The following is a 15,456-nucleotide window of genomic DNA, read 5'->3' as shown; positions in this document are numbered from 1 at the left end:
CCTGGGAAAATGAACATCAAAAGCTTACTCATTGACATAGAGTAAGTGTTGTCATCTCCCCTCTGCTCTGTGCATTTCGAGGCCCTGAAAAGACAGCACAAGCTCACCAAGTGTTCTCACAGTATCATCCCAACCCCAGACCAAGCTCTTCCACTGTCTTCCCTAAATTCTGATGCTCGGAGAGGGCAGGAACTATGACATTTTAACTGTGGTGTCACCAGCATTTTGGACTTTGCCTGACACATAGTAGGTAGTTTTACCTATGAATGAACGAATGAATGAGTGAACGAATGAAAGACTAAATAAATTGTGTTGGGGACACTTTCAGGGAATCATGAGAGGACAGAAGACAGCAAGAGATGAAGAAAACGCCTATGGTAAGAACATGCCTCACAGCGCGTGTTTGCCCCAGGTATGAGCTCTGGGTAGTAAGGGGGATGGGCTAACTCAACACTGAGCAGAGAGAAGCCCCAGAGGTTTCTCGATGCTGGGATGAAACAGCAAAGAGCCCTGGGACTGGCATTTGACCTAGATCTCTGCCCCTGACCTGCTGTGAGATATTGAGTTCTTTGACTAACCTGCACCTCCGTCCGCAAGGTAAAATGAATAAACCTCCTCTGATCGCCACAGAAGGGGATGTAGAGGGAATCCAACTGTATACTAGAGGGAACATGATTCACCAGGTAGAAGGTGTTAGGGAACAAGGATGGAGGGTTAACCAGGTATCTTATTAGGCAGCAGGTTTAAGAGAGAGGAGAGGAAGAGGAGGGCAAGAGGGAGGGAAGAAGAGATGGTCTCATCTTATCCTCCCAACAGCCCTATGAGGACAGCGCTACAGTATTGATCCCATTTGTGCAGAAGAGCTTTAGCGCTTAGATTAAGCAGCTTCCCAGGGTTACACGGCTGGCAGGGGGTGGGGCTGTGATTCAGACCGAGGGTGTGGGACACCAGACAGCCCTGGTGGCCAGGCCCACGGCCCCTCCTGCCTTTCTTCAGTGGCAGGGTATCTGGGAATGTACGGCAGAGGCCACAGAAGTTGTCAAACAGGGAGCAGCTCTGCGCAGTGTGGATGACAGGTCATGTCACGCGAAGTAATGGCCTGTATCATACAGGGGTGTCCTCTACAGAAACGTTCACCAGGTGCTGGAGCACCTACAGGTGCACGTGTGACGTCAAAGAGGGAAGAAATAGACGGGTAGAGATCCCCCGGAGCTCACAAATCTCCGACCAGGGCACTCAGTAAAGGTTTGGTCCGAAAAGCAAAAGCCGAAGCACTCTGCTCTCCTTTGTCCAAAGGCGTCCAGGGGACTCGGGTACCGGGATATGTGCTTTCAGGTTCGGGAGCTTACACATCATTGGTGCTCACAGGTTTAGAAGCCGACGAGTCTGCCCTGCAGGAGCCCAGGCTGCGGCTCCTCCTGGCTGGGAGGTCAGGGACTGGGAAGAGCGCCACGGGAAACAGCATCCTGGGCCAGAAGCGCTTCCTCTCCAGGCTGGGGGCGACGTCGGTGACCCGGACCTGCGCCGCGGGCAGCTGCAGGTGGGCCAAGTGGGTGGTGGAAATCATTGACACCCCAGACCTTTTCAGCTCCGAAGTCTCCCAGACAGACCCGGGCTGCGCGGAGAGAGGCCGCTGCTACCTGCTCTCGGCGCCGGGGCCCCACGCCCTGCTCCTGGTGACCCAGCTGGGCCGCTTCACGGCCCAGGACCAGCAGGCCTGGAGGGGGGTGAAGGCGCTGTTCGGGGACGGCATCGTGACGCGCACCATCGTGGTCTTCACCCACGAGGAGGACCTGGCTGGGGGCTCGCTGCAGCATTACGTGCGCGACACCGGGAACCGCGCGCTCAGGGAGCTGGTGGCCGAGTGCGGGGACCGATTCTGCGCCTTCGACAACCGAGCCGCCAGCGGGAAGCGGGAGGCGCAGGTGATGGCGCTGATGGGGCTGGTGGAGGAGCTGGTGACGGACCACGGCGGCGCCGCCTACACCAACGACGTGTACAGCCTGGCGCAGGCCCTGGGCGGCGCGGACCCCGCGGAGAGGCTGCGCAGGGTGGCGGAGCGAGTGGCCGTCTGCGCGCAGAGGCGGCGAGAGCGCTGGCCGCTGGCCTGGCTGTGGCGGTGGCCCAAGGCGCCGGGGACCTGGTGTAGGCTGGGCGTGTGTACCCTGCTGGGCGCCCTGGTCCTGCTATACATGCAGATCTCCAGGCACCAGCCTGACGCCTTTGGTGAGATCAGTCCTGACAGACTGTAAATAACACTTTGACCCATCCACTGATAATTACCTTCATCCTTGGTGCTCTGCACCTTCAGTGCCCACATCTCTCCTTTCCTCCCTCACCTCGCCTATTCTACCAATTTCAGAGTCCTGCCAGGTCCCATCTCCCGCCTGAAACCTTCCTATGAGCTCCCCCTTTCCCAAAGCCAAACAACCACAGTTAGTTTTGCCTATTTTCTACTGACCTCAGACTGCCTTTGACTCTCTCCTGTCATTGAACTGTCTTCACCCCTGAAAGCAGATGAGGAGCCTTTGCCCTCTCACCCCCTGGACTCCCGGCACGACCAAGGTTAGAACCACCACAGAGCAGAGTCTGAGTACATACTCATTTGCTTGAATTGAACTGAATGAAAGAAATAAATGTACTGGACAATCACATTGTGTTAAATGAAATCAATATTTGTAGATGTTTGTTCACCTGCCTTTTTATATGCCCACTGAGCAAAGATCCAACTCTCTCATTCCTGACCCCACGTACAAAAACCTTGCACCCACACACACTCAGGTGTGTGATCGTAAGGAGAGAAGACACTGGTGCGCGCCTGCCCCTCTGTACCGGCAGGGGACTGTCTCCCTAGCATCCCCACCCACACCCCTCAGCAGCTTGAATGCCGGTGCTTCTGCAAGTGCAAGGAGACTATCACTGGAGACTTGATTCCCTAGGGGCCATGGAGGTCCTGCAGAAAGTCTCCTTCCAAGGAGGAGTTTTCTCCCTGGCTTACACACTCACAGGGTAAGCAAGGATATGATTTTTCAATTCAGAGATAAATCAAAAATTTTCAGCAGTTTGGTGATTTTTCTTTTATATGAATCTCAAAATAAAAGGCAAACAGGTCTTTGTGGGCTGAGAACTGGTGATATGATGGTGGGGTAGAGAGTCATCTCTGTCCCATGAGTATCTGGCAGAATCAGCTCTCTGGTTCAGGTAAGTGAGACAGGTTAGCCTGTGTGGTCAGTCCTAACTGTGCCTCCTTCTCTCTTCACCCACACTTGCTTTGTCCCCAACACCACCGTCTTCACACACCAACACAAGCTCATCTCTGATACGGCTATGAAATTCCAGATCTCTCCCCTACAGTATCCTCTGCCCATTGCCTTCACAGCCAGAGAGTCTCAGGTTACTGATGACCGCAGATCACTAAAGAGACATGTAAAAAGGGAAAATAATCTGCAACAGCTGAGCACATCCTGGAAAGCGGGGCCCACAACCCCTACATGGACACCATTGCAAACGTTAACAGGAACACCAGTGCCAAATGCTGAGGCTTGAAATTTCCTCAGCCAGAAAGGTCATTTTGGTTTAAGGGGTTGTGTGCAGATCTCAGCAGAGGTCCTGATAGAGGATCTTGATTTTGGTCTTGTTCACTTTTCAATATACTCTTGGAATGAACAAACAGAGAAAAATCCTGCCATTGTCACTCCACTGAGAAAAAGGATGGTCACTGGTGAAAATGAATGTGGAAAAAGAATGAAAATAGAATGACAAAGTGCCCAGTGTGAGCAACGGAAAGTTTCAATCCATGACCCAAATAATGAGAAACATTTGATTCTTGCTCTTGCTTTGGGGAAGAATGAAGCCCAGGGAGTTCCTAAGTGACTGTGATTGAGTTGATGGGCATATGGGGAGGAACATGCCAGGGATCCCAGAGGGCAGGCAATCGCCTAGTTCAACCCACACCCCACTAAGGCTGTCATCCAGTACACACAGGGGAAGAGAGTGTATCTGCAGGCAGTGTGTTGGGGGCTGTCTGTATATACGCAGGATATACACAAAAGGATAAAGAATGCCATGAAGAATATCTGAAACAGATTAATGGATAAAAACAACATATAGTGCTGGGAAAACTGGATATTCACAAGCAAACTAATGAATTTTGATCCTTATCTTGCACAATATAAAACTATTAACTCAAAATGGATCAAAGACCTAAATGTAAGAGTTAAAACTGTAAAACTCTTAAACCCAAGTGTAAATCTCCATGACCATGGATTAGGCAATAGTTTCTAATATATGACACCAAAAGCACCAAAGAAAAACAGATAAATTACATTTAATCAAAATTTAAAACATTTTCTCCATCAGAGAACACTATCAAAAAAGTGAAAAGACAACCCACAGAATGGGAGAAAATATTTGCCAACATATATCTGATAAAGATTTAATATCCAGAATATATAATATAATATATATAACAAACTCTTACAATTCCATAATAAAAAGACAAATAACCCAATTTTTAAATTGGCAAAAGATTTGAAAACAAATTTCACACAAATGGCCAATTAACACATGAAAAGATGACGAACATCATGAGTCATTAGGGAAATATAAATCAAAACCAAATAAGATACCACTTCATACGCACTGGGATGGTTATAATATTTTAAAAAAGAAAAAATAACAAATACCGATGAGTATGTGGATAAATTTAACCCTTATACACTGCTGGTGAGCATGTAAAATGGCACAGCTGCTGTGGAAAACAGTTTGGCATTTCCTCAAAAAGTTAAACATAGATTACCATATGACACAGTAATTCCACTTCCTAGGTATATATCCAAGAAGATTGACAACACATGTTCATACAAAAAATTCTACATAACTGGTAAAGCAGCATTGTTCATAATAGTCAAAAAAAGTGGAAACAACCCAAATGTACATAAAAAGGAATGGAGTGCAGTTACATGCTACAATGTGAATGAGCCTTGAAAACATTATGCTAAGTGAAAGAAGCCAGGAAAAAGATCACATAAAGATATGATAATATTTATATGAAATGTCCAGAAATGAGAGTGGGCTCATGAGAGTGTCCTTAAGAGGGTTTTAGTTTTAGTTCCTTGTACTCTATTAATATTTATATTCAGCTTCACTTTTTAAGCCTTTCTCCCCTCTTATGGCTTGAATTGGGGGCAAAAAAATGTTGAAACCCTAACCCTACGAATCTTACCTTATTTGGAAATAAGATCTTTGTAGATTTGATTGTTAAGGTAAGGCCATTAGGATGAGCCTTAATCCATACAACTGGTATCCTTATTGGAAGAGGGAAATTGGACATGCATCGGGAAGACAGTCATGTGAAAACAGAGGCAGAGGTTGGAGTAATGCTGCCTGGGGTCACTAGAAGCTAGAAGAGGCAATGAAGGATCTTCCTCTACAGCCTTCAAAAGGAGCATGGCCCTGCCAACACCTTTATTTTGGACTTCTGGCCTCCAGAACAGTGAGAGAATAAATTTCTGTTAATTATAAGCCACTTCGTTTGTGGTATTTTATTACAGCAGTCCTGGGAAACTAATATGTCTTCCATGTTGTGATTCTCTCTAGTTAGCCTTGGTCAACACACAATAATTACATGTTGCTACCATTCAGGGAGATGAAATGTCAGATCTTACATAGGTGTGGGGAAGCAGAGCAGTGAAGGGGAATGCAGGCTGCCCCCACATCAGTCTCCTCTGAGGATGGCATGGTGGTGGCAGTAATGACCTAGGGAGGACATTGATCCTGGAGGTCAGCTGCTGACCAAAACCAAATCAAGCTGAGGTTCACTGTAGAGCTGAGTGACATTCAAGCGAAGGGTGATTATGAAGTAGCTGATATGCAAGGACAAACTCAGAAACACCAGGAGACTTTTATTCCCTAACCCTAAATACATAGTTGGATAGGGAGTGAGGTGCCTAGATCCTGCTATTCTTTAGACAAGGGAGACAGAAGTGGCAGACTCTGGAGAGGCACATCATGCTCTGCCTCCAGACTTTTCATCAGAAATCATGGAGGTCAGAAGGAAGGGACACAATATTTTTCAAGTGTTGAAAAAAAAAGTGCTGTCAACCCAGAAGTCTATATCCAGAGAAAATATCCTTCAAGAATGAAAGGACAATCAAGGCATTCTCAGATGAAGGAATGTTACTTAAGGGAATTTGCCTCCAGCAGATCTACTCTAAAAGAATGACCAACAGGAGTTCTGAAACAGAAAGGAAAGAATAAAAGTACCAGGAAAGAAGAAAGTAGCAAAAATATGGGTAAGTAGACTGTCCTTCTCCTCTTGAGTTTTCTAAATTATGTTCGATGGTTGAAGAAAATATTATAACACTGACTGATGTGGTTCTAAATTTATGTAGAGGAAATAAATTTTAGAAAATTATATTGTAAACAGGGGAAGTTAAAGGGATGTAAGGGGAAGTAAAGTCTGTGTACTTCTCTCCAACTGGTAAAATAATAATACTGATGGATGGTGATAAGTTATATACACATATTACAATCCCTAAAACAGCCATTTTAAAAGTTATACAGAAAGGTAAATTTTAAAAACACTATCTATAAATCAAAATAGAATTCTAAAAATTGAGTAACCCACAGGAATGTAACAGGGGTAATAGAGAAATGAAAAACAGAACAAAGGAAAAAAAACAAAGTAAAATGGCAGACTTATGCCCTAACATCTCAATAATTATATTAAGTGTAAGAGCTCTAAATACACCAATTAAAAGCAGAGATTGGCAGAGTATATTAAAATACATGATCCAACTGCTTACAAGAAAATCATTTCAAATATTATGGTAGAAACAGGTTGAAAATAAAAGGATGGAAAAAGGTAAATCCTGCAAATATTAATCATGCAGAGGAAAGAAGAAATGGCTAAATTAATATCAAATAAAATAGAATTTAGAGCAAAGAAAATTACTAGATACAGAGAGACATTATATAGTGATAAAAAATGTCAATCCACCAAGAAGACAAAGCAATCCTAAATGTGTACTCCCAAAAAATAGAGATGCAAAATTTGTGAAGCAGAAACTGACAGAACTGAAAGGAGAAACAGACAAATCCAGAATTACCGTTAGAGACTTCCCACTCCTCTCTCTCTCAACAATTGATAGAACAACTACATAGAAAATGAGCAAGGATATAGAAGAGTTCAATGACACCATCAATCAACAGGATCGAACGGATATTTAGAGAACACTCTACTGCACTCTTTTCAAGTGCACATGGAACGTGCACCAAGATAGACCATATTCTGCGCTATAAAACAAAACCCAGCAAACTTAAAACCACTGTGGTTCTCTGACCACAGTGGAATCAAGCTAGAAAACGATAACAGAAGTGTCTTCTTCACTGCCCTATCAGCAGCATCATGACTCCCTAAAGGATCATCAGAACCTGACAAAAGACCTTGCTGATGGCCCTACAACGTCAAACTCTAAGTCTGAAAAGGGACTTTTCTGGGCTTGGAAAACACTCATGACACTGTCAGTGAAGGATGGGAAAGTAAGGGGTAAATGGCCATTCCCCCCCCCCCTTTTTTTTTTTAAAGTAAACAGTACCTTATTTTATTTAATTAATTTATTTATTTATTTTTGGCTGTGTTGGGTCTTCGTTTCTGTGCGAGGGCTTTCTCTAGCTGTGGCAAGCAGGGGCCACTCTTCATCGCGGTGCGCGGGCCTCTCACTATCGCGGCCTCTCTTGTTGCGGAGCACAGGCTCCAGACACGCAGGCTCAGTAGTTGTGGCTCACGGGCCTAGTTGCTCCGTGGCATGTGGGATCCTCCCAGACCAGGGCTCGAACCCGTGTCCCCTGCATTGGCAGGCAGATTCTCAACCACTGTGTCACCAGGGAAGCCCCTCCCCTTTTTTCTACCTGTTGCTGAAGCCAATCTCCTTTGCTGTTGAAGAGAAGAGAGGATAAGATTTTCTCTACCCTACATCTGTCTCCTGGTCCCACCACTCACCGATTCCTTTTCCACTTTGAGTGCAGGTGACTTTGATCAAGAATGAGCAAAATCAGTCTCTACTCACCAGCCTCTGCCCACCACTTACAGCATAGCTAACCCTATGGGCATCATCAGCTGCAACTAATGTTGGTGAAAATTCTGAGAGCAGCTGCCTGGTCGGAGGTACACATCTAGGCTATGCCAAGAATCGGCTTCACAGAACACTGCAAACACCACAGGTCTTATTTCTGAGGCACCATGAACAGCATCCACCTCTGTCTTCTCATAGTGATCTCAGGGGATCTGGCTTTACTTTCAGGCAGAAGAGAGAAAGCTATCTTTTTTTGAAAAAAGAGGAAACTGAGGCCCAGAAATCTTAGATGGCATATACCAAGCCACTCCCTGTGCAGGATCTGGAACCATAATCTAAGTGTTTGAATTCATCCTCCTTCTGTTCCTTCATGCACCTCTTCAACCCCACCCCACCCGCTGAAGGATAAGATTATGGGAAATGGGGAAACGAAACCACAAGTCAGAGTTTCATGGGAAGAAATCTGAATTATGAAACACAATTTCTCTTCCCTTGTCTGTGCTCAATCTTAAGGAAAAAAAGGAAATAATAAACATTATTGATAAAGGAGTGTTGAAATCTCAAACTCTAACTGTGGATTTGTCTATTTTTCCATTTATTTCTGTCAGTTTTTACTTCTTGAATTTTGAAGTTCTCTGGAGTTTTTTGAAGCTCAGTTACTTATGAGGAGCATCACGCTCAGCATTATTGTGTCTTGTTGATGGATTAACCTATTTACCATGATGAAGGGTACGCCTTTATCCCTGAGATAGAATGGTATTGTCCTGAAGCCACGTTGTCTGATATTATAGCCACTGTAGGTTTCATATGCTTAATCTATGCATGATATATCTTTTTCAACCCTCTACTTTAACCTATCTGTGTCTTTATATTTAGGGTGGGATTTCCTTTAGACAGCGTGCAGGTAGGACTTGCTTTTTTATCCCAACTGTCATATACTTGAAGAATTCAGATAATTTATAACTGATATGATTATTGATATGGTTGTGTTTAAATTCATCATCTTGCTATTTGTTCCTATTTGTCCCATCTCTTGCTTTTTTTCTGGTGAATTTTTAAATTTTCATTTTTTTTTTCTGCTATTGCTTTATTAACTATACCTCATTTTATTTACTTAATGGTTGCTCCACAATTTATAATAATGCACCTTTAACTTCTCACATCCTAACTTCAGAGAATGTTATATCACTATCACTTCACATATACTGGAAGTTCTTTTTTTTAAATTAGTTTTTATTGGAGTATAGTTGCTTTACAATGTTGTGTTAATTACTGCTGTACAGCAAAGTGAATCAGCTATACGTATACATATATCTCCTCTTATTTTAGGTTTTCTTCCCATTTAGGTCATCACAGAGCATTGAGTAGAGTTCCCTGTGTTATGCAGTAGATTCTCATCAGTTACCTATTTTATACACATTAGTGTATATATGTCAATCCCAATCTCCTGGTTCATCCCACCTCCCTTTCCCCCTGGTATCCATGTCTGTTCTTTACATCTGTGTCTCTATTTCTGATTTGCAGATAAGTTCATCTGTATCATTTTTCTAGATTCCACATATAAGTGATATTATATGATATTTGTTTTTCTTTCTGACTTACTTCAGTCTGTATGACAGTCTCTAGGTCTCTACACCTCTCTGCAAGTGTCATAATTTTGCTCCTTTTAATGGCTGAGTAATATTCTATTGTATATATGTACCAAATCCTCTTTATCCATTCATCTTTGATGGACATTTAGGTTGCTTCCATGTCCTGACTATTGTAAATAGTGCTGCAATGAACATTGGGGTGCATGTATCTTTTTGAATTATGGTTTTCTCTGGGAATATGCCCAGGAGTGGGATTGCTGGGTCATATGGTAGATCTATATTTAGTTTTTTAAGGAAACTCCATACTGTTCTCCATAGTGGCTGTATCAATTTACATTCCCACCAACAGTGTAAGAGGGTTCCCTTTTCTCCACACCCTCTCCAGCACTTATTGTTTATAGATTTTTTAAACAAATTTATTTATTTTATATATTTATTTTTGGCTCTGTTGGGTCTTCATTGTTGCACACGGGCTTTCTCTAGTTGCAGCAAGTGGGGTGTTAGGGAGTGTTCTAATTTCATTCTTTCACATGTAGCTGTCCAGTTTTCCCAACACCACTTATTGAAGAGACTGTCTTTTCTCTGTTGTATATTCCTGCCTCCTTTTTCATAGATTAGTTGACCATAGGTGTGTGGGTTTAGCCCTGGGCTTTCTATCCTGTTCCATTGATCTATATTTCTTTTTTTGTGCCAGTACCATACTGTCTTGATTACTGTAGCTTTGTAGTATAATCTGAAGTCAGGGAGCCTGACTCCTCCAGCTCTGTTTTTCTTTCTCGTGTTGGCTATTTGGGGTCTTTTGTGTTTCCATACAAATTGTAAAAGTTTTTTGTTCTAATTCTGTGAAAAATGCCCTTGGTAATTTGATAGGGATTGCATTGAATCTGTAGATTGCTTTGGGTAGTATAGTCATTTTCACAATATCGATTCTTCCAATCCAAGAACATGGTATATCTCTCCATCTGTTTGTGTCATCTTTGATTTCTTTCATCAGTATCTTATAGTTTTCTGAGTACAGGACTTTTGCCTCATTAGTACAGGTCTTTGCCTATTCTTAGGTATTTTATTCTTTTTGTTGCAATGGTAAATGGGATTGTATCTTTCATTTGTTTTTCTGATAGTTTGCTGTTAGTGTATAGGAATGCAAGAGATTTCTGTGTATTAATTTTGTATCCTGCAACTTTACCAAATTCATTGATTAGCTCTAGTAGTTTGCTGGTGCCATCTTTAAGATTTTCTATGTATAGTATCATGTCATCAGCAAACAGTGACAGTTTTATTTCTTTTCCAATTTGTATTCCTTTTATTTCTTTTTCTTCTCTGATTGCTGTGGCTAGGACTTCAAAAACTATGTTGAATAAAAGTGGTGAGGGTGGGCATCCTTGTCTTGCTCCTGATCTTAGAGGAAATGCTTTCAGTTTTTCACCATTGAGAAAGATGTTTGCTGTGGGTTTGTCAGATATGGCCTTTATTATGTTGAGGTAGTTTCCCTGTATGCCCACTTTCTGGAGAGTTTTTGTCATAAATGGATGTTGAATTTTGTCAAAAGCTTCTTCTGCATCTATTGAGATGATCATATGGTTTTTATTCTTCAATTTGTTAATATGGTGTATCACATTGATTGATTTGCATAAATTGAAGGATCCTTGCATCCCTGAAATAATTCCCACTTGATCATGGTGTATGATCCTTTTAATTTGTTGTTGGATTTGGTTTGCTAGTATTTTGTTGAGGATTTTTGTGTCAAGGTTCATCAGTGATATTGGCCTGTAATTTTCTTTTTTTGTGATATCTTTGTCTGCTTTTGGTATCAGGGTGATGGTGGCCTTGTAGAATGAGCTTGGGAGTGTTCCTCCCGCAGCAATTTTTTGGAAGTGTTTGAGAAAGCTAGATGTTAGCTCTTCTCTAAATGTTTGATAGAATTCTGTGAAGCCATCTGGTCCTGGACTTTTGTTTGCTGGAAGATTTCTAATCACAGTTTCAATTTCATTACTTGTGATTGGTCTGTTCATATTTTCTATTTCTTGCTGGTTCAGTCTTGGAAGGTTGTACCTTTCTAAGCATTTGTCCATTTCTTCCAGGTTGTCCATTTTATTGGCATAGGTTGCTTGTAGTAGTCTCTTATGATCCTTTGTATTTCTGCGGTGTCAGTTGTAACCTCTCCTTTTTCATTTCTAATTTTATTGATTTGAGTCCTCTCCCTTTTTTTCTTGATGAGTCTGACTAAAGGTTTATCAATTTTGTTTATCTTCTCAAAGAACCAGCTTTTAGTTTCATTGATCTTTGCTATTGTTTTCTTCATTTCAATTTCATTTATTTCTGCTCTGATCTGTATGATTTCTTTCCTTCTACCAACTTTGGGGTTTGTTTGTTCTTTCTCTAGTTGCTTTACGTGTAAGGTTAGGTTGTATATGTGAGGTTTTTCTTGTTTCTTGAGGTGGGATTGTATTGCTATAAACTTCCCTCTTAGACAGATTTTGCTGCATCCCACAGGTTTTGGGTTGTCGTGTTTTCATTGTCATTTGTTTCCAGGTATTTTTTGATTTCCTCTTTGATTTCTTCAGTGATCTCTTGGTTATTTAGTAGCATATTGTTTAGCCTCCATGTGTTTTTGTTTTTTACATTTTTTTTTCTGTAACTGATTTCTAATATCATAGCATTGTGGTCAGAAAAGATGCTTCATATGATTTCAATTTTCTTAAATTTACCAAGGCTTGATTTGTGACCCAAGATGTGATCTATCCTGGAGAATCTTCTGTGTGCACTTGAGAAGAAAGTGTATTCTGCTGCTTTCGGATGGAATGTCCTATAAATATCAATTAAGTCTATATGGTCTAATGTGTCATTTAAGGCTTGTGTTTCCTTATTAATTTTCTGTCTGGATGATCTGTCCATTAGTGTAAGTGAGGTGTTAAAGTCCCCCACTATTATTTTGTTACTGTTGATTTCCCCTTTTATAGCTGTTAGTATTTGCCTTATGTATTGAGATGTTCCTATGTTGGGTGCATAAATATTTATAATTTTTATATCTTCTTCTTGGATTGATCCCTTGATCATTGTGTAGTGTCCTTCCTTGACTCTTGTAACATTCTTTATTTCAAAGTCTATTTTATCTCATATGAGTATTGCTACTCCAGCTTTCTTTTGATTTCCATTTGCATGGAATATCTTTTTCCACCCCCTCACTTTCAGTCTGTATGTGTCCCTAGGTCTGATGTCGTTCTCTTGTAGACAGCATATATAAGGGTCTTGTTTTTGTATCCGTTCAGCCAGTCTGTGTCTTTTGGTTGGAGCATTTAATCCATTCACAGTTAAGGTAATTATCAATATGTGTGTTCCTATTACCATGTTTTTAATTGTTTTGTGTTTGTTTTCGTAGGTCCTTTTCTTCTCTTGTGTTTCCCACTTAGAGAAGTTCCTTTAGCATTTGCTGTAGAGCTGGTTTGGTGGTGCTGAATTCTCTTAGCTTTTGCTTGTCTGTAAAGCTTTTGATTTCTGTGTCAAATCTGAATGATATCCTTGCTGGGTAGGATAATCTTGGTTGTAGGTTTTCCCCCTTTCATCACTTTAAGTATATCCTGCCACTCTCTTCTGGCCTGCAGAGTTTCTGCTGAAAAATCAGCTAATAACCATACAGGGATTCCCTTGTGAGTTTATTTTGCTTTTCCCTTGCTGCTGTTAATATTTTTACTTTGAATTTAATTTTTGTTAGTTTCATTAATATATGTCTTGGCATGTTTCTCCTTGGGTTTATCCTGTATAGGACTCTGCACTTCCTGGAGTTGGGTGGCTATTTCCTTTCCCATGTTAGGGAAGTTTTCAACTATAATTTCTTCAAATATTTTCTCAGACCCTTTCTCTTTCTCTTCTTCTTTTGGGGCCACTATAATTCAAATGTTCATGTGTTTAATGTTGTCCCAGAGGTCTCTGAGACTGTCCTCATTTCTTTTCATTCTTTTTTCTCTGTTCTGCTCCTTGGCAGTTATTTCCACCATTCTATCTTCCAGCTCACTTATTCGTTCTTATGCTTCAGTTATTCTGCTATTGATTCCTTCTAGGGTATTTTTCATTTCAGTTACTGTGCTGTTCATCACTGTTTGTTTGTTCTTTAGTTCTTCTACATCCTTGTTAAAGATTTCTTGTATTTTCTCACTCCATGCCTCCATCCTATTTCCGAGATTTTGGATCATCTTTACTACCATTACTCTGAATTCTTCTTCAGGTAGATTGCCTATTTTCTCTTCATTTATTTTGTCCTGTAGGTTTTTACCTTGCTCCTTCGTCTGTAACATATTTCTCTGTCATCTCATTTTTGTTGATGGCTGGGGCTGTGTTCCTGTCTTGCTGCTTGTTTGGCCTGAGCCATCCAGCACTGGAGTTTGCAGGCAGTTGGGTGGAGCCGGCTCTTGGTGCCCAGATGAGGACCTCTGGGAGAGCTCACAGTGATTAATATTCCCTGGGGCTTGAAGTTATCTGGTAGTCCAGCAGCTTGGACTTGGTGCTCCCACCACAGGGACTCAGGCCAGAACCCCAGCCTGGGAACCAAGACCCCAAAAGCCACATGGCAACGCAAAAAAGACAAATACAAAAACAGACAAACAAAGCCCAAGGCAAGTAATAAAAACAGAACTGAACATACAAAAACAAAACAAAACAAAAAAACACACACTCACAAAAGTAAACAAACAGAAGAATAAAACCCAAGACAAATAACAAAAACAAATCCAAGCCAAAAAAAAAACAAGCGAACAACAGCAACCAAAGAACAAGGAAAGCAAAAAACAAGACACCCAAATAAACAACAGAGCCCAAGACCAAAAGAAGTAATAAAAACAAAACTAACCTAAACAAAAAACAAAAAATAAAATCAAAGAAAATGAACTAAAAGAAAAGCTAAGAAAATAAAAGACAAACAAGGCTTCCCTGGTGGTGCAGTGGTTAAGAATCCACCTGCCAATGCAGGGGACACGGGTTCAAGCCCTGGTCCGGGAAGATCCCACACGCGGCAGAGCAACTAAGCCCGTGCACCACAACTACTGAGCCTGCACTCTAGAGCCCGCGTGCCACAACTACTGAAGCCTGTGTACCTAGAGCCCATGCTCCGCAACAAAGAGAAGCCACCACCATGAGAAGCCCACGCACCACAACAAAGAGTAGCCCCCGCTCACTGCAACTAGAGAAAGCCTGCATGCAGCAACGAAGACCCAACACAGCCAAAAATAAATAAATTAAATAAATAAATTTATAAAAAAAGAAAAGACAAACACACAAAAATTACACAAAAACAAAAATAAAAAAAAGAATTGAACAAGAAGATAAAAACAAAACAACACAAAAATATCAAAAGAACAAACCAACAGCAACAAAAACAAACAAAAACGAGCAGAATAATAACAAAGAATAAAAAATAAAATAAAATTAGAAAAATAAAAAATATATTAGAAAAAATAAAAATGAAAATGAAACAACAAAACAAAACAACAGAAAAATAAAAATGAAAATAAAATAAATGAAATAAATAAATAAATAAAATAAAAATTAAAGTTCCCTGGTGTCTCTTCTATCAGTGTCCTTGCCCCCATGGTGAGCTACATCCAACCCCTGCCTCCCCAGGATGCCCTCCAAGTGCTCTAGGTAGGACTCTGAACCCACTCTGTCAGCCCCACCTGTGTTCCTTTTACCAGTGTCTGCTCCTGAAGCTGGCCCAGAGCACACATGCCCACGCAGGCCAGCTGGGGCACAGGCTTCCACAGGTTTGTCCCAAGAGGCTGGAGCAGCCAGAGGAGGCT

At 41.5% G+C, this 15,456-nt stretch overlaps 1 protein-coding gene across 1 annotated transcript; it reads left to right on the top strand.

Moving 5' to 3' along the window:
- The first annotated feature begins 1,094 nt into the window (after window positions 1-1,094).
- Window positions 1,095-2,642, top strand: LOC133096691 (GTPase IMAP family member 1-like). The gene is made up of 2 exons (XM_061198290.1): window positions 1,095-1,101; window positions 1,297-2,642. The coding sequence occupies exons 1-2, from the start codon at window positions 1,095-1,097 to the stop codon at window positions 2,250-2,252; spliced, it is 963 nt and encodes a 320-aa protein (XP_061054273.1). The 3' UTR covers window positions 2,253-2,642.
- Window positions 2,643-15,456: the final 12,814 nt, after the last annotated feature.

The sequence above is a fragment of the Eubalaena glacialis genome, chromosome 8 (assembly GCF_028564815.1).
Source record: "Eubalaena glacialis isolate mEubGla1 chromosome 8, mEubGla1.1.hap2.+ XY, whole genome shotgun sequence".
In the NCBI taxonomy this organism is placed as follows: Eukaryota; Metazoa; Chordata; class Mammalia; order Artiodactyla; family Balaenidae; genus Eubalaena; species Eubalaena glacialis.
Note: the sequence above shows the minus strand (reverse complement) of the source record. Positions and strands in the feature narration are given on the sequence as shown.